The sequence below is a fragment of the Fringilla coelebs genome (assembly GCF_963513975.1).
Source record: "Fringilla coelebs genome assembly, chromosome: 10".
In the NCBI taxonomy this organism is placed as follows: Eukaryota; Metazoa; Chordata; class Aves; order Passeriformes; family Fringillidae; genus Fringilla; species Fringilla coelebs.
This window is the reverse complement of record NC_140036.1, coordinates 6,419,000-6,441,649: the sequence shown is the minus strand read 5'-3', so window position 1 is coordinate 6,441,649 and position 22,650 is coordinate 6,419,000. Positions and strand designations below refer to the sequence as shown.

Here is a 22,650-nt window from a genome sequence, read left to right as displayed (position 1 = left end):
TTGTTCACTGCACTGACTGCAGGTCCCAACTAACAGCACCCATTTGAATTGAACAAAACCATAGACAATGCTCATTTCCTTACTGAAACTTGTCCGCTGGAGTTGACTCAATTCTATTAAAATAAAACCACTGGAAAGCCTTTTTCCACCCTCTTCTCCTGCAGCCCTGGGCTCCTTACCCAGCTGCATGTGCAAAGCAGCAGAACTCAGCAGTGCTTGCTATGCTGTTAAAAAAAAAAAAAAAGCACACCAAAAAAACAAACAAACAAAAAAAAAACATCAACAAACAAAAAACATCTAGACCTGTAGTGCCACAATTTTCCTGGGGAAATAGAGACAAAGGAACCTTCACCCTGATTTTACCTGACCTCTGAGACCTGAGGACTCATAGACACAGTGAATGTATTAGCACAGAGCAGAGCTGCATGGGATAAAATATTTATGTCTTCTATTTCATCACTGGAACTGAAACAAGGCATGGTTAAACTTCTTCCTGAACCCCCTCCTCAGTGTGGCCATACCAGCAAAGTTTAGCAGATCAGCAATAGCTGAAACAAAACACTTGGAGACATATTTTACATATTTTCAGATACCCATGTATTTTTCTTTTTTCTCCCTTAATAAAGGCAGAAGCAGGAAATGGAAAGGGAATTCCAGCTGAAGCAACCTGCCCAGCTCCCAGCTGGGGCACTACGGGGGCTGAGACTATTTTAAGATAAGGAAAGGCTGACAACCTTCAGATGTCAACATTTAGCAGTAGGCAGTATTTCAAGTATTTACACAGCCATGTCCCTTTTCTGAGGGAATGCAAACATTAGGGCTTTTTACACCAGAACTGCTGTGCAGAAGAGGAAGTGGTATCAAGAAGGGGTTGAATACTTCCCCCACTCACCGAGCTTGGGGGATTACTATTATAATTTGTGAAAAATGCTATATTCAAAAACCTGAAATAAGCCACAGACAAGACTGGAGATAACAATGCTTTATTTTTACATTTCAGCAACGGGAGAAATAATTGAAGATGAAATTATCTGCTTTGTTGTAAAGTATAAAAACATTTAATTATAAATATTTAGCTACAAAAGCGTGATTTATAAAATATAATCTGTGAAGATATATACACAGTTTAATCGTTTAGCAATTCTTTCACCTGACATTAAAGAGTAGAGGTTTTTCTATTTATTATTCCATGCTCACAGTTTAGTGCTCACAGTTTAAGAAGCAAAACAGATAAGTGAAAAGATGACTGGTGAGTTTTGTTCTGGGAAAAAAAATTAACATTTTGCCACGAATTTGGGCAAGAGCAGAGGCAGAATTTCAGCAAATCCATGTCTTAGAAGTGGTCTCTGAGGGAAGTTCCCCTGCCATGACCGACAGTGTTTATATCCAGACAAGCAATGGGCATCTCAACATTTGTGGGCAAGTTCCCTGTGTTTCCAAGAAAAAATGGCTAATAGTATAATGCAAGCCCTCAAAATTCAGTTCAGTTCAATGTGCTTACCTCCCTGCACTCTGAGCAGGGGTTGCTCAGTATGCTGTGCTGGTGTCCTCTGTTGTGCCTCTAATGAAATCAAACAATGTCACCTTCATGATTCAGCCTATGAGCAAATTTCCAAATAGAAAACCCCAGTGTGCCATACAATTGCACTGTCCAGCTGACAATACCCCCTAAAAACAGATAACAGCTGCCTAAGCCTGGAAAATAACAGTGAAGCTGTACAGTACACTAAATGTGATGGAATGTGAAAGAAGATAAATGGTCAGGCAACACAGTTTTCTATTCCTCATTTAAGAGAGCCAGCTTCTTCCCTTTGAAGTCTTGGGGAATCTCACCTCTGATTGAAGGGTTTGTTACTATGGCACTTCAGAGAAGAGAAACTGGAAGACTCTTCAACATGCTGGGTGGCAGAAAATGCTACAGGAAATGACAGTGAATTTGATCCATGTCCCTAGTAATTATCTTTCTCTCTTCACAGTGTTTTCATGGTGCCTGTGGCACGGGGCTTTGAGGAATAAGAAAAGGGTGACAACACCCAACAGCAGTACAAACATACAGAAGTCCAACTGTACTTTGTACACCCTGATTTACACAAGACCTCACTACTTGCCTGTAAGCAAGGAATGAATTAATACAGGATTAAGAGAAAAAAGATCTATAGGAAAGAATGAAGTAGGCAAACATGACACTTGTCAATGCTCACCCAGGATTTGCTACCTGCTGTTTCTGCTTTAGGGTCATGTGCTCGTAACAGTTCGGAGCAAACAGCCCGGACACAGCCCCCACTATTCACATCATTATAAATGCATAGTAACTGCGAGAGTTGTGCCCTCAGGAGCTCAGGAGGATCTTCCGGAAAGAAAGGCTAGCAAAGCTGTGATGAGTTTTAGGCAGGATCGAAGCAGTTCTGTCCAGGCCCTGATCTGGGAAACGTACCAAGTCGTGTGCAATTTCAGAGTGCATATTGGCTGGTTGGTTACTGGGTAAATGCAGACTTTAACTCCCTGAAAGCTGCTCGGCGGTGCTTCCTTTCCTCCTCTTCCCGCTTTCGCTCATCCTGCTCAGCTTTTATCTCTGCTTCAAACTTACTGGCTGAGGAGAGAGCTTGAGCCTTTATGAGACAGAGAGAAAATAAACAAGTGTCAAGCCTTGAATCAGAGGCAAAAGCCTGAGCTGCTCCCAAATAAGCAACTGCTTGCTGCACCTCCCAGTGCTTGCTGGGATCCTCTGCCGGGACAGATCAAGCATTAATTACACTGCAATGCTTGGGTATTTACACACAATACCCGTTACTTTACTTTAACATCCACAAAAGAAAGGCCACTTACTAGTAAATCACTAACAAGTGACCAAAAAACAAGGCCATCAGTACTGGGTCACATACATCATTTCTATTACCAGGCAGCAGGGCATAGGTTGTGAGTATGCAGTGGGAGAAACTACTGCAGAAAACACTCTGAATCACAGCCAAATCTGAGAACATCATACTACACCATGGATAATCTGCAGATCAAAGAGACATTGTTTACTTGCTGGCTATTTTTCCAGCTTTCATCTCAGTACATCTGCTGTGCAATAGCTGTGTTAGGCTCTTGGGAAAAAACTTCTTATATAAACAAGCAGGATTATTTTCTCTCCAAGAGAGCTTTCAGAAAGGGTGCTTTGTCAGCTTCGGATGGTGTACAGCTCTTTCTGCCAACCCCAGGACCCTGCAGAATTATTTTGATTCCAAAGGTTACAGAGAAAGAGATATCTGAAATCCTACACTCCAAAACACTCTGTTCACCACTGAACTCAGAGTGTTCTGGTTGAGGGAGGTTTTGCAAAATGGGAAAACTCTGTCCCTATTGCATTAGTTTTTCAGGACACTTTTGTCTTTAAAAGAGGTCAGCCACCTAGTTCCAGCCACAGGGACACAGGTCAGCCAATCATTGCTGGTGTGTTACAGCCAGACATTGCTCTGGTGTGTTGACTGAGCCACAGAAAGACTCTAGCTAGAGTCCAACAAAATTTGAAAGGAAACTCAGCTACAGCTGAGTTTTTTCATATTCCTCTGTGCCACATCATACCTTAGCTTCAAAGAAGTTCTTGGCTCCTTTAACTCCCTCAATGGATACATCTATCTCCGAGAGCTTCGCAAGAGTCAACAGGCCGCTGTCCTCCTCGAGTTCCCCAGCTGCAGCTTTATGGAAAATCAGCAGGAACTAGCAATACAGAGAGGAAACATTGAGGTTTTTCACTGAGGCTCAAACAACTTAAAATACAAGCAGTACAATCACCTGGAGAGGGATGGAATTCACATTTCAGAGCAAAGGAAACCAGGTCTATATAAAACAAGTGGCAGCAAGGAGATTGTGCTCCAGTACATAATCCTGTTACAGACTAGAAGCAGTAGGAATCTCACGGGAAAAGGAGGTTTCCCAGGAATCAGAGCCCTGGTAAAACACAGTTCCTACCAAGCCTGGGCTGCTATGTGGCTAGAGGAAGGAGGCTACCTCTGCACCTGCCCAGTACAACCACTGGGCAGGCTCAGGTTTAGCTCTTTATGTCCCCATAAGCCCTCACAAGCTCTCCACCAGCTTCCCCAGTGTTCTAGGGACTCAGGTCACATCCCATGACAGTGGAAGCAGGGCAAACACAGTTCTGGTTCAACTCAGGCTGAATGCCTCCCTGAACCAAAGCATTAGTGCAGTCCTTTTAGAGAGCCCAGGTGCATGCCCTTGTGACAGAGTGGCTTGAACAAGAGTCCACAGAGCAAGGTGGTGTGAAACTTCTGTCCTGCACTGGACCATGTCCATTTAACAAATCCAGAGTCACTATAGCAGAGTGCGTATTGGGAAGTGAATTGCAAAGGGAAACAAAAAAAGAGTTATATCTCATTCCACAAAAACATACTTTTTGTTTTAACAGAAGGAACAAAACCTGCCTGCTTAAAAATAAAGACCTCTGCACCACCATCCACCTGCTGACCAAACTCCAGATTAAGACGCGGAAGCTCTAAGTGTACTTGCAAAGGTCCTGTAACTCCCTGCTATTCTTGGCAACCACAGGAGGTGTCTCAGTGCTTGGAACAGTGCAGAGAGAACAGACACAAGGACAACCCACTCAGGTACAAAAGGAGCACAAAGCAACAAAGCTGTGCCAATGCAGCACTTCAGGCCAGGCCAGAGGGCTGCAGATACCAGGTAGGCTTGCCCTGAAATCCCTTTGCATAGGAACATCAAATATCTCTAGTGCTGTGCTCCTCAGACTGCCAGGTTGGGGAGTCTGACGTTTCCTATGGAGAGCCCGAGCTGCCCCAGAGGAGGGCAGCAGAGTCCCAGCATTCACACTGAGACAGCCCTGCTTCAAGTTGCTCGCAGAAGCTGGTGGGATTGCAAGAGTTTGGGTAGGCCTCCCATGAGAAAGGGTGTGGAGATGACAGCAGCGCTGGCTGCCCGCTCGCACAGGCAGCTCACCAGGCACTGCTCCGTGCAACAGCCTCTTAACCTGTGAGTGCTCAGCACAGGGCAAGCAGAAAGCAGGCTGGCCTTGGCAAGGGAATTTTCCTTCTCCAAACACATTGTACTTGGTGGATCCTGGCTGGATGCCAGGCTACCAAAGCCACTCTATCACTCCCCTTTTCATCTGTATAGGGGAGAGAAAATATAACAAAAGTTCATGAGTTCTAAGGCCCTGGAGAAATTATTCACTAAAATACTGTCATAGGCAAAAAAGGCTCAACATGGGGATATTAATTGAATTTATTACTACCAAAATTGGAATTGAATTTATTACTACCAAAATTGGAGCAGGATGATAAGAAGTAAAATAAATCTTAAAGTCACCTTCCCCTCACCCCTCTCTCCTTGCCAGCTCTACCTCCTGTAGCCAGCAGCACAGGGAGATAGGGAATGGGGGTTATGGTCAGTTCTTCACAGGTTGTTCCTGCCACTGTGCAGGGAGAAGAGTCCTTTCCCTGCTCCAGCATGGGCTTCTCATGGGTTCACATCTTCCTTTCAGGCAACCACCTGCTCTGGCATAGGTATCCTCCATGGGGTGCAGGTGGATTTCTGCATCCCCATGGACCTCCATGGGCTGCAAGAAGACAGCCTGTTTCACCACAGTCTGCACCACAGGCTACAGGGGAACCCCAGCTCCAGCACCTGGATCACCTCCTGTCCCTCCCTCTCCACTGACCCAGGTGTCTGCAAAGCTGTTCCTCTCACATATTCTCACCCCTCTCTTCTCTGGCCATAATTACCTCTGCACAAGAACTTTTTAACCTTCTTATATATGTTATCACAGAGGCATTACTATCATTCCTGATTGGCTCACCTTAGTCAGTGGCAGGTCTGTCCTGGAGCCAGCTGGCTTTGGCTTACCGGACACAGGGGAAGATTCTAACAGCTTCTCACAGAAGCCACTCCTTGTAGACCCCCTGCTATGAAAACCTGGCCATGCAAACCCAATATATACACATAAGAAACAAACCAAATATATGGTTCACTAGTTTTCACATAAGAAATAAATGGTTTGTTTTGGAAAGAAACTGAATCCTCCCCAAGACATCCTCTCCCTCTGCTCAGATCCACTGGGCTCTGGCTAGCTCCCCTTTGCCACCATCAGGCACTGTGACACAGAGGGCTGGCAGCTAGGCTGGAATTAGTCATGTTTCCTCCTGCTCCACCCTGAAAGTCCCACTTCCTGGCACTGGAAAAGAGCAGGGGAGGCAGCACAATCCTGAGGTCTGATACAGCTGTCACTTGGGGAGGTACTGGGTCATGAGTACAAGCGAGCATGAATCATCCTGAAACTAAGGGATGGCGCAGCAGTTGTCTAGAAGAATATAGGCTGCTGTGGCCACAAAGGGCAGGCTGAGTTAAAGGAAACTTGGGACTAAAACACTGCTTAGGGTGGACAGAGCATAATGTCAGTCCCAAGGATCCAGCAAGGTGCATTATGGGACATCCTGCTGGTTCCCACAGGAGTTCAGCAGCAATCGCTCCAGCACACAGCCTGCAGCCCACCTTACCTTGAGGTACTGGTTCTTACTAACTAGAGAACACCAGCAATCTGCATCCAGCTCCCATTGCCAGCCTGTGTAACACCCTTGCTGGACCCAGGACACACCATGTGCAGCTAAGTCTCAAGGAAATGTCAACAGAGAAGCAAAAGTGAATAATGTAGGTAGGTACCTTTCAAAGTTCTGCTCTCAAAGAGGACAACATGACCCACACTTTCCAACTCACTAACCTGGTAAATGGTATCTGCTGTCACATCCTTCATAACCCAAGACCTACGACACAGAGCCAGGCTGGACATCATGCAAGGAAAAGTGTGGGACTGACAGGCAGCAGCAGTAGCCTTGCAACAATAGCTTGCCAGAAAAGCAGCACTATGTAAGGATGTGGTTTGCACCAACCCTGGTAGCAAACACATCATGTGAGTCAACATTTTAGCTGGTGAGGGTATAGGGGGCAGTGGGTAGATTTCTGTGGATTCTAAGTAGCAGCTCCAATTACACATTACTATCATAGTAATTAACTCCAGTTTCCTGTGGTAATGATGGAACTACACAGTCAGAGGTGTGGGGGGTTTTTCCCCCACTATACCTTATCTTTTTAAGCCTAAATGTCATTGCTTGAGTCACAGCAGGAGTCTTGTACAGTTAATTGTTAATGTATTGGTGGACGTTCAAAGGTCAATAGTAGAAGGCAGCTTTCCTAACAGGGCCTGTGGTTCATCAGCAGCCTGTTTGCCAGGCAACAGCTTATCTGGGATGGGAGGACACTACCCAAAGCAGTAGAAAAAGGTGATCTATTGCAAGTGAAAGAGGTCCCTACCAATTCTGTGACCAGGCCACAAGAACAGTATGTTCATGCAGGTATGCCAGGACTTGGTATTCTCTGGATAGGCAGACAGGAGCCCTCCAGTACTACAGATGCTACTGAGTTCAGACACTCATTTAAACCAGGTTTCTCCTGGTATAATCTGAATGACCCGAGTCACTTTAGACACCCTTCACATGCTTGCTTGCCACTACCAATGAGTAGCAGAATGGGACAGACCTATGGCTGAGGTCGCCTGACCCACCAGGAAACCTGCTTCCCTGTCAGCCTGAACACAGCAGCTGGACAGGGCACACCTGCAGCAAGGCAAGAAGCATCCTGCTTCTCTCTACCACAGGAAGCTTTGTGTGTCTGCCAAATCTGCTGTGTAATTTGTCCCCAGAGCTCTGCCAGTGATGCTCTCTCATTCCAACCCATGGGCCTCTCAAGCTTGTTGCATGACCATTGTTTTCCCTTCTGGCAAGACACTTCAACAGCACCAGCTGCCGTGTGCCACATGCCAGAGGCTGGCAGCACAGACACCCCTGCAGGAGGCTGTGCTCCAAACAGGTGGCAACAGAAGAGGAGCTGCTCTGCTACTCGTGCCATGCCACTGATGCTAGGACATCATAGCATCTTTCAGGGCCCTGAGGATAAAGACATTTCTCTTCCATTGGAGAGAGCCCCTGCAGCAAGCCCAGAGGCTGCCCCCAGCTCTTCACCTGCAATGAAGGGTGGCCCAGAATGCACACAGAGGGCTCCTCAGCCTACACAGTGATTTGGCAATCAGAGACCTGGGGCCATGGGCATGGTGCTCTTCCTGCTCCACTGGATTCTTTGCTACTTCCAGTTCACCTCTGACCGGGCAGCAGGGAACTCAGGGACAGGTTCTCAGTTCCCAAATTTGCATATCCTTTCCCCTCTCTTGTAAACCAAGTCTTTGGCCTGTGTCTTTTTGCGCTGCCCTCTTGCAGTGAAATAAATCCAAAAAAGCCCTTGGAGCAGGGTGTGATGTGCCAGTGCAGAGGAACATGGTGCAGCAGCTCTATGAGTGACAGTCACCCCTCATGCCCCAACCAGCCCAGCCAGTCAAAGGCCTTGGCTGCTCATCCTCTCTCCCAGCACTGACAAAGCTCTCAAACTTCCACAATGGAGAGCCTGACATTCTGAGCCCTGCCCTGGAAGAGGCATGGTGAGAGCATCATGCCTGCAGAAACTAGGGAGCCCAGCTGCTGGGGCCCACTGCAGGCAACCCACAGGACAGAAGGAAGCAGCACAGCCCTCAAAACCAGTGCAGGACGTACACAGTGCTGCCCCTCCTCTTGCTACCTAAGAAGCTGTGGGTTAATTCAGAAAACCACAGTGTGACATTACTTGTGGCCAAGCCAGCTATCAAAGTCTGAGAGGAGGAGATGATGCAACGGGAGATTTTGGTACCTGGGTTCCCCCTTCCTGCTGAGATGATTTGGGTACCCCTGAGTACATGCAGGTCACTGCTCAAATTTCCTCTCTTCCTCTGCCTGGCAGAGGATTCTGGCCTGTCCTCCCAGCTGTCACTACAGTGGTAACAGACAGACCTGTTTGAGCTGTGTACCTGCTGAGCCAGCATGCAGTACCCACCTGCTGCATCCACACATTTATTCCTTGCTGCAGGGATGTGACCACCCCTCATAAAGCTTGCCATGACTGGTCACTGCATGATGTAGAGAGGGTCCCAATACCAACTGGAAGAGAGAGCCTTTTGTGCCCCATGAGATGAGCTGCTCCAAGCAGAGCTCCTGCACTGCACCAGCTGCTGTACCACAGGAGCCAAGCAATGAGACCTGGAAACTCAAGGGACATAACTCCCTTCAGCTACAACAGGGAGCTCAGTGAGCATTCCCAGCAGCTGCAACAGGGCTCAAATGTGCTTCCAAAGCAAGCAGGGAGGTTGGAGAGCTTTGGCATCAGGTACCATGACAGCCAGTGAGATGGAGATCAACAGTGCTCCGCACCCTTGACATGGGGAAGCTCACCACCTTCTCCACTGCACCCCACCACTGGAAAAACACAGAGGGGAGAGGGCTACAGATATGGAGTCCAGCTGCCTCTTCCTTCAACCCCACAGCCACATCTCTGTCTGTTACTGCAGCCACCCTCACCTCACGGAAGCTGAGCTTCCCATCAAAGTCTTCATCCACCTCCTTGATCATGTTCTTCAGCCCCAGGTGGGTCTGCGGGGCTCCCAGCTTTTCCATCATGAGCTTCAGCTCCATCAGATCGATATATCCATCCCGTCCTGAGTCATACCTGCAGGGTGCAAAGGGGAAAGGGTTAACCATCATCTTCCCCATACTCATCCACCCCGAAGAGGAACTATGCACATGGACAAAGTCACTGTGTGGGTCAAAGCTTGGGGAGAGCGGAAGCTGCATGACATGGCCAGTGCTAAGATATATTAAGCTCAGAGAAGTAGCTGTCAGCTTTCAGAGCTGTCTCACCAAAGAGAGAAGTACTCAGGGGAACTCAGACCAAACAACCCACACAGAAGGAGCACAGAGGAACTCAGCTTATCTCAGTGGGATTTCCATTTCACCCACTTGCCTGTCCAGCACAAAGGCAACTTGCACGCAGCTTACACCATGCACCAATGTGTGAGGCAAAGGCATGCAGAGTCAGCCGCTGCCAGGTTTCCAGCTAGTTTCAAGGAAAAACAGGGAGCAGAGACCAAGCAGAACCTCTTGGCAGAAAGCAAACTTTCTCTGTAAGCAAAACTCTCCCCCCCCAGCTGTTAAGATCTTTTCTCTCAAAAATGCTTTTATACTACAACAAGCACCACTACAAGAGCTGCACTTCAGAACAGCTGTTTATTCTGTGTCCCTGGGCAGAGCAGAAAGACAGTTCCAGGGAAGCACAGCAATCCTAGCCAGGGCTTTGGTACCAGGGCTGCACCACAGGGCCAGACTGGCAGAGGAAACCAGTGCCCACCTCCAGGAGCAAGACTAGAGTGGGACCATGCTCCCTATGGCGCATGAAGGACTGCAAGGACTCTTCAGAGGAGAGCACCCGTGCAAGGGGAGGAGTGCTTTAGGGATGGGGAGGCAGCGAGTGATCTGCTGTGCACAGCCTAGGACTGTGCACCAACTCCTCCCAACATCTGCTGTGGGTGTGGGTGAAGCATCCGGCCCATCCAGCAACCAGCACTTCACACCCACCAGGGCTATCACCGGCTTTCAAAGTCCAAAAGCTGCAGGGATGGGTGCTCTGTTATCAGCTGCTCAACAGCCCTCTTTCATCCTGGTCTTGCCACTAAGGTTCAGCACAGAGCTAGGGCTTCACAGAAGAGGACAGGGCAGAGTCTCCCAAGCTGGGCTCAGCCTTGGCATACAGTCTGCCACTGCCCCCCTGCCACCATCTCAACCCTGACAGAGTTAAATCCTTTCAACCATTCAGAAGGAAACCCTAGGCACAGTGCTGAAGCTTTCCAGTGGGCAGGAACCAGACAAATCCCCCCACCCATCATCTTTTATTGACTGTTAGCGCTCTTCCAAAGAAATGAGGGCTGTAGCTGTCCCAGACAAAGATCTGCACAGTTGTGGTTACCCTGGAAGAAAGCCCTTTCCAGCTGAAAAACCTCACAGCCACAGAGGAAGCTGTGGCAAAGGACGGCACGAACAAAGCCGCCAGCCCCAAACTGCGTACAGGCATGAGCAGCACAAGGCAGAGCTGCAGCCAAGATCTCTGCCCCTGCTTTTATGAGCACAGGCACAACATGTTTTTTTCCCCAAACTAGGGTGGCCTCCATGACTTTCCAGAGTCCCACCACCCCCACAAGTACTTCTGATACTCCCTGTGGCTCTTAGTTTCCAAGGGTCCCAGGACTAAGAGATTCCCAATGAAAGGGACATAACTGCCAGACTATGCTGGCACAGAGCCCCTGTTACCAATCTGCCTGCACTATCTATACCCAGCAAACCCACGAGCCCACCAGGCTGGACCGCCTTCTGAAAAACTAGGAAAGAAACCTCCATCAGAGCAGAAACCAGGTCACAGACCTGGGATGTCACAGGGAAGTACAGCAGGTTCTTCACAGCAAGGAAGGTGTCAGTTAATTAAAGCACATTCACAGCATTACCCAATCCAGCACTGAGATGCACTTCTAAGACATCACAGAAGTATAGCAAGTGCAATATTTAATTGTCAATTTGCTTTTCTTTCAAGTTTGGGAGAAAGGGTGCAGAGCTGTCACTGTTGAAGATGCATTGCCTTTGATTAGACACAGCAGTAAAATGTGCAATGCAGAAAGGCACCTGGGGTTGCATTTTTTTGGGGGCCTAGCAGGCTCATGCTGCCCTTTGGCTGGATACAGGAGTAAAGTAATACCAAGGTCCCCTCCAAGGGCTGTTCATCTGGGGTTGGGACACTGCCAGCCCCACATGGAAGCTCTGTGTAACAGAGATGAAGGCAGAAGTAGGGCACAAGCCCAGCCCGTGCCTGCTGCGGTCATCTCCCCCTCCTGTTATGGACGCTACCTGTAGGTAACACTGGCCCAGGGGCCAGTATGCTGCTCTGAAAGGGTTAAGCATGGGGCACAGCTTCAGGGCTCATCCCTGCAGAGAGGCAGGACAAAGCCAGGATTGTGAGAAATGGGGTCTTGCCAACAGCGGGCCTGGCTGAGCAGCACTCTGTACCAGCCACACAATGGGTGTTGAGCATGAGTACAGCTGGTGCTGAGAAGCACCCAGAAATCAGGTTACCAGTCCCCTGCACTCAGGGACAGCCAGACAGAGGGGCACTGAAACCCAATGGCAGCACCCTGCAAACTGCTACATTTCCTCCCTGCCCCCTCGCCTCCTAAAACAGCCAAACTATTTTAGGACCTGGGTACAGCCACCCAGCTGCTGCACAGCCAGACTATTTAGGGAGAGGCATATTTACATGGCACGAGAAACAACACTATTCATTCCCCACCACCCACCCCCAACAGACCCAGACATTCAACACTGTGGGGCACAATGCAGACTGCACCTTGCTGGTCAGCTGATGCTCCCAGCACACCTCAGTCCTACCAAAGACCCCACAGTCTGCCTTTTGAGAGATCATAAAACTCCCATCTGCCTTTTGGGAGCCCCCTTTCAGGGCCCTGGGCTCAGGCAGCCTCGGACACCTCTCACACACAGCTGCTTGCATCCTGGTGATGGACAGCCATTACCTTCACAGGCAGAGATGGAAGAGGGCACCAGGGCAAGTTAAACACACCCCAGCATTCAGGGCAGCCATCCCAACCTGAACTCCGGGAGTGGCACGGCAAGAGCACGCAGCAGTCAGGTGCCTGGTGAGCCCTGCCATCACTCACTGTCCTGCTGTGACACCAGAGCTTTGCTTCCTTCACACTCAAAGCTCCCTGAGGCATGAGCCAAGCCTCACCCGAGTGATGTGCAGGCATTACAGACAGAGGGGAATTGTGTCAACAGGCACAGACATCTCATGTCACAGGAAGGTCACTTCAGCAGCAGGTCAGTGCCATGGCTACAGCAGATCCCACCTGTAACAGCTGGGATGCCGCAGGCAGGTACGGGCACCGTGGCCGCTGTGATGAATCTTTGCCACACTGCTGCCACAGCAGTGTTCCTGGCAGCAGTGAGACACAGCAGCGGCCGCCAAAATCTGCTGCAACAAGAATGCACCCAGATTCTCGTGCTGGCTCACTTCCACCCGGACTGCAGAGTGTGCCTGGCTGCTGAAGCACTGGGAGAGGAAAGCAGGAGACAAAACTGGAGGAAGGAGGGAATACTTGCTGAACAAACTTGCTTAAGAGGACTAAGTCTCTTAGGCACAAAGATGGCACTGGTGTTCCACAGGTGCTGTGGGTTTGCATCCCAGAAGAAAGAGGGATCAGGAAGGGAGGAAAAAGGAGATGCCAAGGACTGCATCACCTGTAATGACTCTGTAGTCACCTTCCAGCTGCCTCTAAAACCCCACTTAACAAAAAAAAGGACAACTGAATGAGAAATTACAGATGCTGAAGGATCAAAGAGCAGTTTCTAAACATTCACATTTCTTGAGAAAAGCTGGAATGAGAACCTGCCCTCCCTGTACATGTTTGCTGCACCTTACCTTGCATCACATACTACGGGCACCTGTACTTTGATCTGCAGTTCCTGTATGCTGCAATGGCCTAATTGAGGCTTTGAAGTAAAGCAGTTGGAATAATGGTGCTAGAGTAATAATCTCCTCTTAAATATTTCAAATCCTAAGTAGCACTTTATTCCCTCTGAGCATTGTGTTTCACCTTACATGGAGAAGATGGTGCTAATCTCTGCTCCCTGATATCCAGTGGTAGGATAAATGGGAATAGTTCAAAACTGCCTCAGAGGAGATCCTACTGGACCTGAGGAAGCCTTTGTTTCAGCCTGGGAGGATTGTCAGACCGTGGAACAGCCTTTCTAGAAAGGTGGTCAGTGCCCCAAGCCTGTCAGTGTTTAAGAGACATTTAGACAATGCCCTTAATAACAGTGCTTAACTTTTGGTCAGCTGTGAAACAATCAGGCAGTTGAACTAGATGGGATCACAGGTGCTCCATTCCAAATGGAATAGTCTATTCTATTGCCAAGAGCTTTGGAAACAATTTCTCCATACCAGGGTGGGGACAGGAACGGGCTCCTCAGCCACATGCAGCTTCATCCTCCCAGCCCAGGCAGAAGGAGCTCTCCTGCTCTTGGAGGGACATGAGGGCAAGATGAGACTCTCCTCCACTAAGATCTTCTCCAAGACGTTGGGCAAGACCTGCAGGCCCCATGGGAATAACCTCCCTGCCCACTGGAAGTCCACAGACAGCCGGTCACATACGGCCCACGGCAGCTGAGAGAGAGCAGGTCTGCTGCAGCATGTCAGATGAGGCTGGGGCACCTGGCAAAGTGGCTCCAGGAGGGCAAGGGGACATCACAGCCTCTCCTACCAGCCAGATACAAGGCACTTATGCAATGTGTGGGCAACACATGAAATTCCCTTGATATAAAAAGCAATAGCAAGACTAGAATTTCTCCACTCCCTCGCGCCCCACAGATGAAGCTGCTCTCTGTTTTCCTCCCCCCTACATTTCTCATAAAGGTCATTCCTGCCAGGCAGAGCCTCACTGCCTGGCCTTCACACTCCCCTCTGCCATTTTCCTGGACAAAGATGGCACTAAGTGGAGCTGTGAGACTCCAGAGGCCCTGAGAGTTCACTTAGACAACTCAGGAAAAGAGAGTTTATCATGGTCCTCACATATTGTCAGAATAGGCAGCTAATTAGGTCACATTATAATTAGCCTGAGCTGCAGACTTCCTGGTTTCTGCCAAAAAAATACGTACCCTGAGTGCTGCCTGCACCCAGCACTCCAGCAGATTACCTGCACCCCATCTCCAGTGGAATGGGGCCAAAAAGGAGAGATGCTGACAAGAGGAGGCTCGGACAAGAGAGGGGGGAAGTGAGCCCAACCGCAGCAGCCAGAGCAAAGAGCATTATTTCTGCTCTGGAAGGATGCTCCTGGTGTAGCTAGTAGCACACAGCACTGAATGGAGAACTATATTTTGAGAAGTCCCACTTTCAGATGAGTTCTTTGCTTCCACCCTGACAATCACAGCCACCATCCATACCATGGGATGCCCTGACAGGCATTCAGGGTAGCCACTATCACCAGGACATCTTTTCAACTGGACCACCATGACCCAGCCTACATCATGCACAGGACCACAGGCTCAAATTTAGTCTGAACTACAGATTTAAAAGTCCCACTAAAACTGATAAGAAACGTTTTTTAGATGGGAAGTTTCATAGTGGAAAGCTGGCATCCTGTGGCAATGAGAAGATACTAAAGGAAAAAAATAAGCCTTTGGGAGAGGGATGTAAGAAAGACCCCAAGTTGTGGAGGCCAGGGCCAATAAGCCATACAGAGAATTAAAGCCTTAATCACATTAACTCAAGCTCTGACTGACAGGAATTAAGGGGAACATTTCCTCTCCTCAGGGAGCACGTGATGTCAGCCAATAGTTGAGACAGGTCACTGGCAGCAGATGGACCAAAGACGAGATCCTCTGCCACTGCAAACCTCAGGTGCCTGTAACAGTGAACACCAGGACACTGTTTCCTGGCTGCCTCTCCAGGAAGCACAACAGGGGAGCATGCAGCCCACCTTCTCCCCCCTCTGGCATCAGCAGTTCTCAGAGGGTATGCAATGCTTTCCAGCTACATTGACCAGCTGATTAGCATTCAACTGCAAAGCCTAGCTTTTCCTGCTTACAAGGCTAGTGTTTAATGAGCTCATTGTTGAAAAATTAGGCTGCAATTCAGCTCTTCCACTTTTTATTTCCCAAAACCACCACCATTTCTTTCCTCTTCCCTATTGAGGCAGTGCCACTGCCCAGTCCAGGCTCTCACACACAGCTTTCAGGCCTTGCCTGCATTGTTTGTCCTCCAGTCCTCACAGCACCATGTCTCAGCATTCCATAGAGTGGATCCCCTTTAAGCACAGTGAAAAGGAAAACAGGAGAGAGTGGAGCAGCAGTCCCGCCTGGACCACCTCGCTTCCTGCACCAGCTGCCAACACAACACTGCCTGTGCAACAAAGAACTCCAAACTCCAGTAAGCTCACAAAAGCCCATCGCCTGGTCTCCTGTGGCAACAGCCTGGCTGGGACAGGCAACACCCCGCAGTGCTGAGAGCTGACAGAATTCAACCAGCTCTTGATATCCTCACAATAATCCAAGGTGCCCAAGGCAGCTTTCAGCTAGGAGAACAATGATGTAACGAGTTACAAATCTCACTTCAGTCACCTCCATAAGGTGAAGTATATTTTCACACCTTGCTCTGTAGTCCTCCCATCTCCTGCCTGGCAGCAGCTCCCTCCCAGGCTGGCAGCTTGTTGTGGGGCTGGGAGATCACTGGTCCCCAGGAGCCCGCGGGTCTGTGGTGCTAGAGGGAAAACTGAGCGCAGACAAAGGTACCCAGACACAGCCTAACAGCAGGAGCAGGACAGAGTCTGGAGGAGAGAAAAAGGCAGGATCATGGTCCCGGGGAGGGCCAAGCCTTTCTGCTTACAGAAGCAGCTCTCCCTGTGGCCAGCAGCAGCTTGACTTTAACGCAAACCTTCCTGCTGGGAGGGGAATCCCACCCCAGCCCCCCACGAAAGGAGTAGCAAGAGGAAGCTGTGCTCAACCTTTGCTTGGGTACACTGAAGGGAGCACCAAGCCCGGCAGACAGGACTTTGCGTGGAGCTAGGACACTGCCAGGCAGGACTGGTGCTCTGGGTCGCAGTTGTTTCGGGCAAACGTCCAGCGCCTCTGCCGGGCCCCGGTACATAGACCCACCTGGTACCCCAGGGTGTGCGGCAGAAGACTGCCTGTGCTCTCCCGCCATCCTACCCAGAGGGTCCCGCAAAGCCATAGCTCCTGGGTACCACCAGAAACAGCCGCCGTCCCAATCCCAAGCAGAGCAGAGGCCATGAGTTAAACGCAGGGCTGAGCCCCAGGCAAACTCTACGAGCCCCCCCGGCAAAGCACAGGGACAATCTGGGGATCAGATGGCGCTGCGAACGCGCCGCGGCTTCTCCAGCCCGACCGCAAAACCGCGGAGAAATGCGAGCGTGCCGCTGAGAGCGGGCAGCCCTCCTCCAGATGTGCCCCCGGGGGCCGGCGCCGGAAGGGGCTGCGGGGGAAGGCAGAGCCCCAGCCCCAGAGCCCACGGGCCGGGCAGCGAGCCCCCCGCCCCGCTCCCTCCCCACTCACAGGCGGAACATGCGCTCCATGTCCTTGATCTGCCGGCGGCTGAACTCCTTGAACTCGGTGTAGGGGTTGAAGACGGCGGCCCGCCGGGGCTGCGCCGCGCCTTCGTTTATGTCCTGCCGCCGGCACAGCTTAGCGCTCAGCTCTGCGCCCGCACTGGCCGTCAAGCAGCTCCGCTCTTCCACCTCCTCGGCCGCCGCCGCGCCCTTGACCGCCTCTGCCTCGCCCTCCGCCGCTGCCCCGCTCTCCTCCAGCTGCAGCCGCCGCTGCAGCTTCTGCGCCAGCTCCTGCGAGGCCATGGCCCGGCGCTCCCGCCGGCGAGCCGCACTGCTGCCCGCCTCAGACCCGCTCCGCTCCAGCCAGGACCGCCCGCCCCGGTGCGCAACTTTATTCCCTCGCTTGGAGGGAGCAGGGCGGGACGGGGCGGGACGGGGCGGAGGGAGGCTGGGACAGGGCGGGCACTTAAGGAGGAGCGGCGGGACGGGGGGAAGGAGGGGGTGGAAGAGAGGGGAAAAAAAAAGGAAGGCCGTGGGGATTGTCGGTACTGCATGCGGAGGTACCCCGCGCATGTAGTGCGCTACTGTCCCCCAGACCGACCTCTGACACGTATGCTCTCCCACACAGCACCCATCCCCATATAGATGACCTGCACAGGCTGTCTCCCCATATCCTCATGCAGGGAACCCCCTCCATGGTCATTCTCCGACGCATCCCTCAACCAATGGGATCCTCCCCAGGTCCCCCCTGCACCCCACAGCGGGTCGCTGCACTGGCGCTGGGATGCACAGACCGCGGACACCCCACAGCATTGCCTGCTCCTCTCCGTTCCGTGGGGCGAGACGTGCCCCGAACCCGACCGGGAACCCCCCACGCTCGGGAAGAGCAGCGGGACCCAGTCGGCTCACCAGGCGCTACAGGGATGACGGAGATCAGGCTTGCCCCGCACCAGGGCAGAGGGACCCCTTAAGCCCCTCTATGCGCCTCCCTTCTCTTACCTCCTTGGTCTAAAATTAGCCCTGGACAAAGCTCGGCTCAGGCCTGGATTCCCTCTCCTTCCCCAGAGAACGCGGGCAGCAGGCGGCCTCTTCCCACCACCCAGCCCCCTTTCCCAGGACAGTGCCCAAAGCCACCTCTGCTGTCCCCCCGGCTCTAGCAGGGGTGTCCCTCCCAGGACTGTCAGTCCCTCGCCTGGCTGATGTGAGCCTGATGGCGTACCCGTGATGGTATTAGAGCTGGCGTGGGGCGGTTTAGGGTGGCGGCTGATGGGATTTACCCACCGGGGCGGAGGGGGAGAGAAAAGAACCGGCTCGGACACGCCGCCTGCTTATGGCTCCCGCGTGCCCGAGCCTGTGCGTCACGGGGAACCGGTCCCAGCGTCTGTTATGTGGCTGTTTGACACCTCCGGGCAGGTAGGAAGCAGTTCTCTGATGTGGTGACCTGCAGTTGACCCTTTTGGATAAGCTCATTCCCACCAAACCTACTCAGAAAATGACTGATGAAGCCATTTGCAGCCACCCTGCTCCTATATACCGCCCGGGCAGCTCTAGGCTGCCCTAGCGAGGGTCGGGAGGCTCAGGACGGCTGCAGGTTCACCACAGCATGTGACATAGGAAGGCCACTGCAGGTATATTACGCCAGGACTGCCTGAAAACGGGCTGCTGTGTGGAAGGGGTGGCATGTGCTATGCTATGCCCACACCGCATTGCCCTCACGCGGCACCACGTCTGTGATGGAGAGACGTGGCACCTTCCACCAGAGAGGAATGTGGAGGAGAGCGGGGAGCTCTGCCTGGGGTCACTGGTCACCCCGAAGAACAACGAGCCCAACAACACAAGGCGCTTCTGTGCCTGCAGGGTGTCCAGCGAAAAGAGTAGCAACTGCAAAGCCAGGCTGCCATCTGGTGGAAATAGAGCTCTAGGCTACAGCCATGGGTGGGAGAAGGCCGCGAGGGAGGGGTAGGGGAGGCAAGGAAAGGGATAAGCAAGGGAAGGGGAAAAGTAAGCAAGGTAAGTCAGGGATTTGCATGGCCTTCCCTTCCCTGATTCCAGCTCCATCCCTGAAGTTGTTATCCTGGCTCCATAATTCATATCACAGACACACAGTCCTGTCCCAGCCTTACAGTGATTCCAGCTCCAGCCCCACAAGCTTCACTGGCTCTGATGTTTCTGCTCCAGCTCTGCATCCTCCTGATGCTGCCATGTGAAGCTGCTCCTGGATCAAGGCAGGATCTTCAGCTTCAGCTCTCCGATGCTTCAGCTTCAGCTCTAGAACCCATATTGCAGCTCCAGCCCTACAGTGCCTATCCCAGCCCCACAGCCCCTGTCTAGCCCCACAGTGATTCTACCCTAAGCCCCACATTCTGTATGTAACTGCGAGCTCTACTGCCTATACTAGATATATGATGTTTTTAAAGTAAGAATTATAGGGCTGTGGCTGTGAGGCCAGAGGGTATATTGAAGCTGGGGCTGAATCCAGACCAGAACTGGTTCTGATAAATTCCATGCATCTGGGGGTAGAATCACTGTGGGCCTGGGGCTGGGATAGGGACTGTAACAGGATGTTCAGCCCTATGTGGTCAAACAACTCAAACAATGCCCTATTTTGCAAGCTACCAATAGTGGGCTGAGAGGGGCATCATGTGCTGGTATTTGGTGTTGAATCATGATAAAAAAACAGTGTCTCAATCTGGCAGCCTCAAATCAACCTGCTCATAACAAGACAAAGATTTGGCAGATAAACTCCTAAACTGACCTGTCGTCATATCACTGGTGGTCCCCTCCTCCACACTGTAAAAGTCCAGTCCACTTTCCATATAGGAGGTTCTTCTAATATATTCCTCCTTGAAGTGTGTGGAGATTCTTCCATTGGGTTTTAGGGATACTCACTGACGATACTCCTAAATGTTAGAAGAAAGAGATTTGTCCACAGATGTTGATATGGGTGAGTTACATCAGTCTCTAGTAATGGTTTCTTTTTGCAAGCTTTAATATCACTGCTTTAATACTGCTTTGATATAATGCACAATCCTGTCTTGTAATATAATAGTTTCAGCTTTTATAGTGTGCAGTAAATAATTCTGATAGAGTTATTTTTGTCTAATCATTTATCATAATAGATAATTCATTCTAATAAAAATATATCTAATTTTCTGCCATTAAAACCTGTGCAATAAAGTTGTAAAACTTAAATTGTTGGCAAAGACCAGAGCTGGGAGTGGATCCAGCTGCCCCAGGCTCCTCTCTCTGAGAGGGAGTTTAGAAAGCTAGGGAATCCTTTTCTGCACCTTTTGACACAATGAGAGGGTTTCTTAAATAAACTTTGTCTGAAGTTACCACTCCCACCTGTGACAGGCTGGAGCTAGAATGTGAATTCTACAGCTGGAGGTGAAGCATCAGAGGCCTGGAGGTGAAAAGAAGATCCAGGCCTAACCCAGGAGCAGCTTCAACTGGAAGTGCTGGGAAGATGTAGAACGGAAGCTGAAGCAGTGGAGCTGGCAGAGAAAAAAAGGGAAAATGACTGCAGGGTGGGATAAAGACTCTAGGGCTGTTACAGGGATTGTTGGGCTGGAATGCAACTTAAGGGATGGAGCTAAAACCAGTATATGACTGGGATAGCAACTGTGGGACTAGAACTGGAATAAAGGTTTTTCAGGCTGGGTTTGTAATATAGATTCTAGAGTTGAAGTTGAAGCCGCACAGCTCTGGAGTGAAACTGAAGATCCTTCCACAACAAAAAGGATAAGCTTCACTTAGGAGCAGTGGGAACATGCAAAAATGAAGCTGGCTAAATAAAATTCTGTGGGACAGGAGCTGGAATCACACCAATGTTGGGATAGTGACTACAGGACTGCAACTGAAATCACTGTAGGGTCGGAATAATAACTGTAGGCTGGGTTAGTGACTGTAGGGTTGGAATTGAGACTGTGGGACAGAATAAGAACTGTGAGCCAGGGTACGGTCTGTGGGCTGGGGGAGGAATTGTGGCCCAGAATATGGACTGCTGGCCAAGGTAGGGACAGTGGGCCGAGGAAGGTCTCGTGGGTGGAATAGGGACTGTGAGCCGGGGTAGGGTCTGTAGGGCTGGAATGGGGTCCGAGGGGGCGGCATAGCACCTGTACAACCATGGGACTGTCTGTACTGCGGGGGCAGGAACTCTGGGGCAGGGGAGGGAGATCTCGGCTAACGACGTCAAGCACCACCAATCGCAACACGAGGAAGGCAATGGACCTGCCAATCGAAATGCGCCGATCCGCGTTATCCAATAGCATTCGCGCTTCCCACACGGCCGAGTTCCCGCCAAACCTACACCGCCCATGCCCGCCTGGGCCTCCGACCGATCTGGAACCCGCTCCCCTCAGCCCCCTCTTCGGAAGATGGTCTTCGGATACGAAAAAGCTCGATAAGGCCCCGCAATGCCTTCGGACCCGGCGTGGAATCAAACATAAACTTCTCCTACACTATATTAAGTCTACGAACACTGAAGACTTGAAAGAATCGAAAAAATTCCAAGAAAATGAAGAGCATCGACACTAGTTAGTACTTGGATGGGAGACCGCCTGGGAATACCGGGTGCTGTAGGCATCCTCTTTTGGTGCCAGCAGGGCTGCTGTTTTGCCTGGGCAGCCGTGCTTGGGGAGGGGAGGCACAGGGGCCAGGTGGGCCCCGGTGCGTGCCCTTGTTGGCGCGCGTTGCCGTGGGGGGCCTGGGTTCCGTCTGCGGAGTGCGGTGACGGGCCGTGTGGCGGTGGTGTGGGTGTGGTGCCAGGGTGCGGTGGTGGTGCGTGCCGGGAGGGTGGTGCTGGGTGCTCGAGGGCGCTGCGGAGGGGCCGGTGGGTGCCTACGGCCATACCACCCTGAGAACGCCCGATCTCGTCTGATCTCGGAAGCTAAGCAGGGTCGGGCCCGGTTAGTACTTGGATGGGAGACCGCCTGGGAATACCGGGTGCTGTAGGCATCCTCTTTTGGTGCCAGCAGGGCTGCTGTTTTGCCTGGGCAGCCGTGCTTGGGGAGGGGAGGCACAGGGGCCAGGTGGGCCCCGGTGCGTGCCCTTGTTGGCGCGCGTTGCCGTGGGGGGCCTGGGTTCCGTCTGCGGAGTGCGGTGACGGGCCCTGTGGCGGTGGTGTGGGTGTGGTGCCAGGGTGCGGTGGTGGTGCGTGCCAGGAGGGTGGTGGTGGGTGCTCGAGGGCGCCGCGGAGGGGCCGGTGGGTGCCTACGGCCATACCACCCTGAGAACGCCCGATCTCGTCTGATCTCGGAAGCTAAGCAGGGTCGGGCCCGGTTAGTACTTGGATGGGAGACCGCCTGGGAATACCGGGTGCTGTAGGCATCCTCTTTTGGTGCCAGCAGGGCTGCTGTTTTGCCTGGGCAGCCGTGCTTGGGGAGGGGAGGCACAGGGGCCAGGTGGGCCCCGGTGCGTGCCCTTGTTGGCGCGCGTTGCCGTGGGGGGCCTGGGTTCCGTCTGCGGAGTGCGGTGACGGGCCGTGTGGCGGTGGTGTGGGTGTGGTGCCAGGGTGCGGTGGTGGTGCGTGCCGGGAGGGTGGTGCTGGGTGCTCGAGGGCGCTGCGGAGGGGCCGGTGGGTGCCTACGGCCATACCACCCTGAGAA

At 51.6% G+C, this 22,650-nt stretch overlaps 1 protein-coding gene across 1 annotated transcript; it reads right to left on the bottom strand.

Moving 5' to 3' along the window:
• Positions 1 to 978: 978 nt before the first annotated feature.
• On the bottom strand, positions 979 to 17,392 carry EFHD1 (EF-hand domain family member D1). Its single transcript, XM_084212112.1, has 4 exons — positions 17,052 to 17,392; positions 9,450 to 9,597; positions 3,568 to 3,702; positions 979 to 2,609 (listed from the first exon to the last, which is right to left on the bottom strand). The coding sequence occupies exons 1-4, from the start codon at positions 17,345 to 17,347 to the stop codon at positions 2,475 to 2,477; spliced, it is 714 nt and encodes a 237-aa protein (XP_084068238.1). The 5' UTR covers positions 17,348 to 17,392; the 3' UTR covers positions 979 to 2,474.
• Positions 17,393 to 22,650: the final 5,258 nt, after the last annotated feature.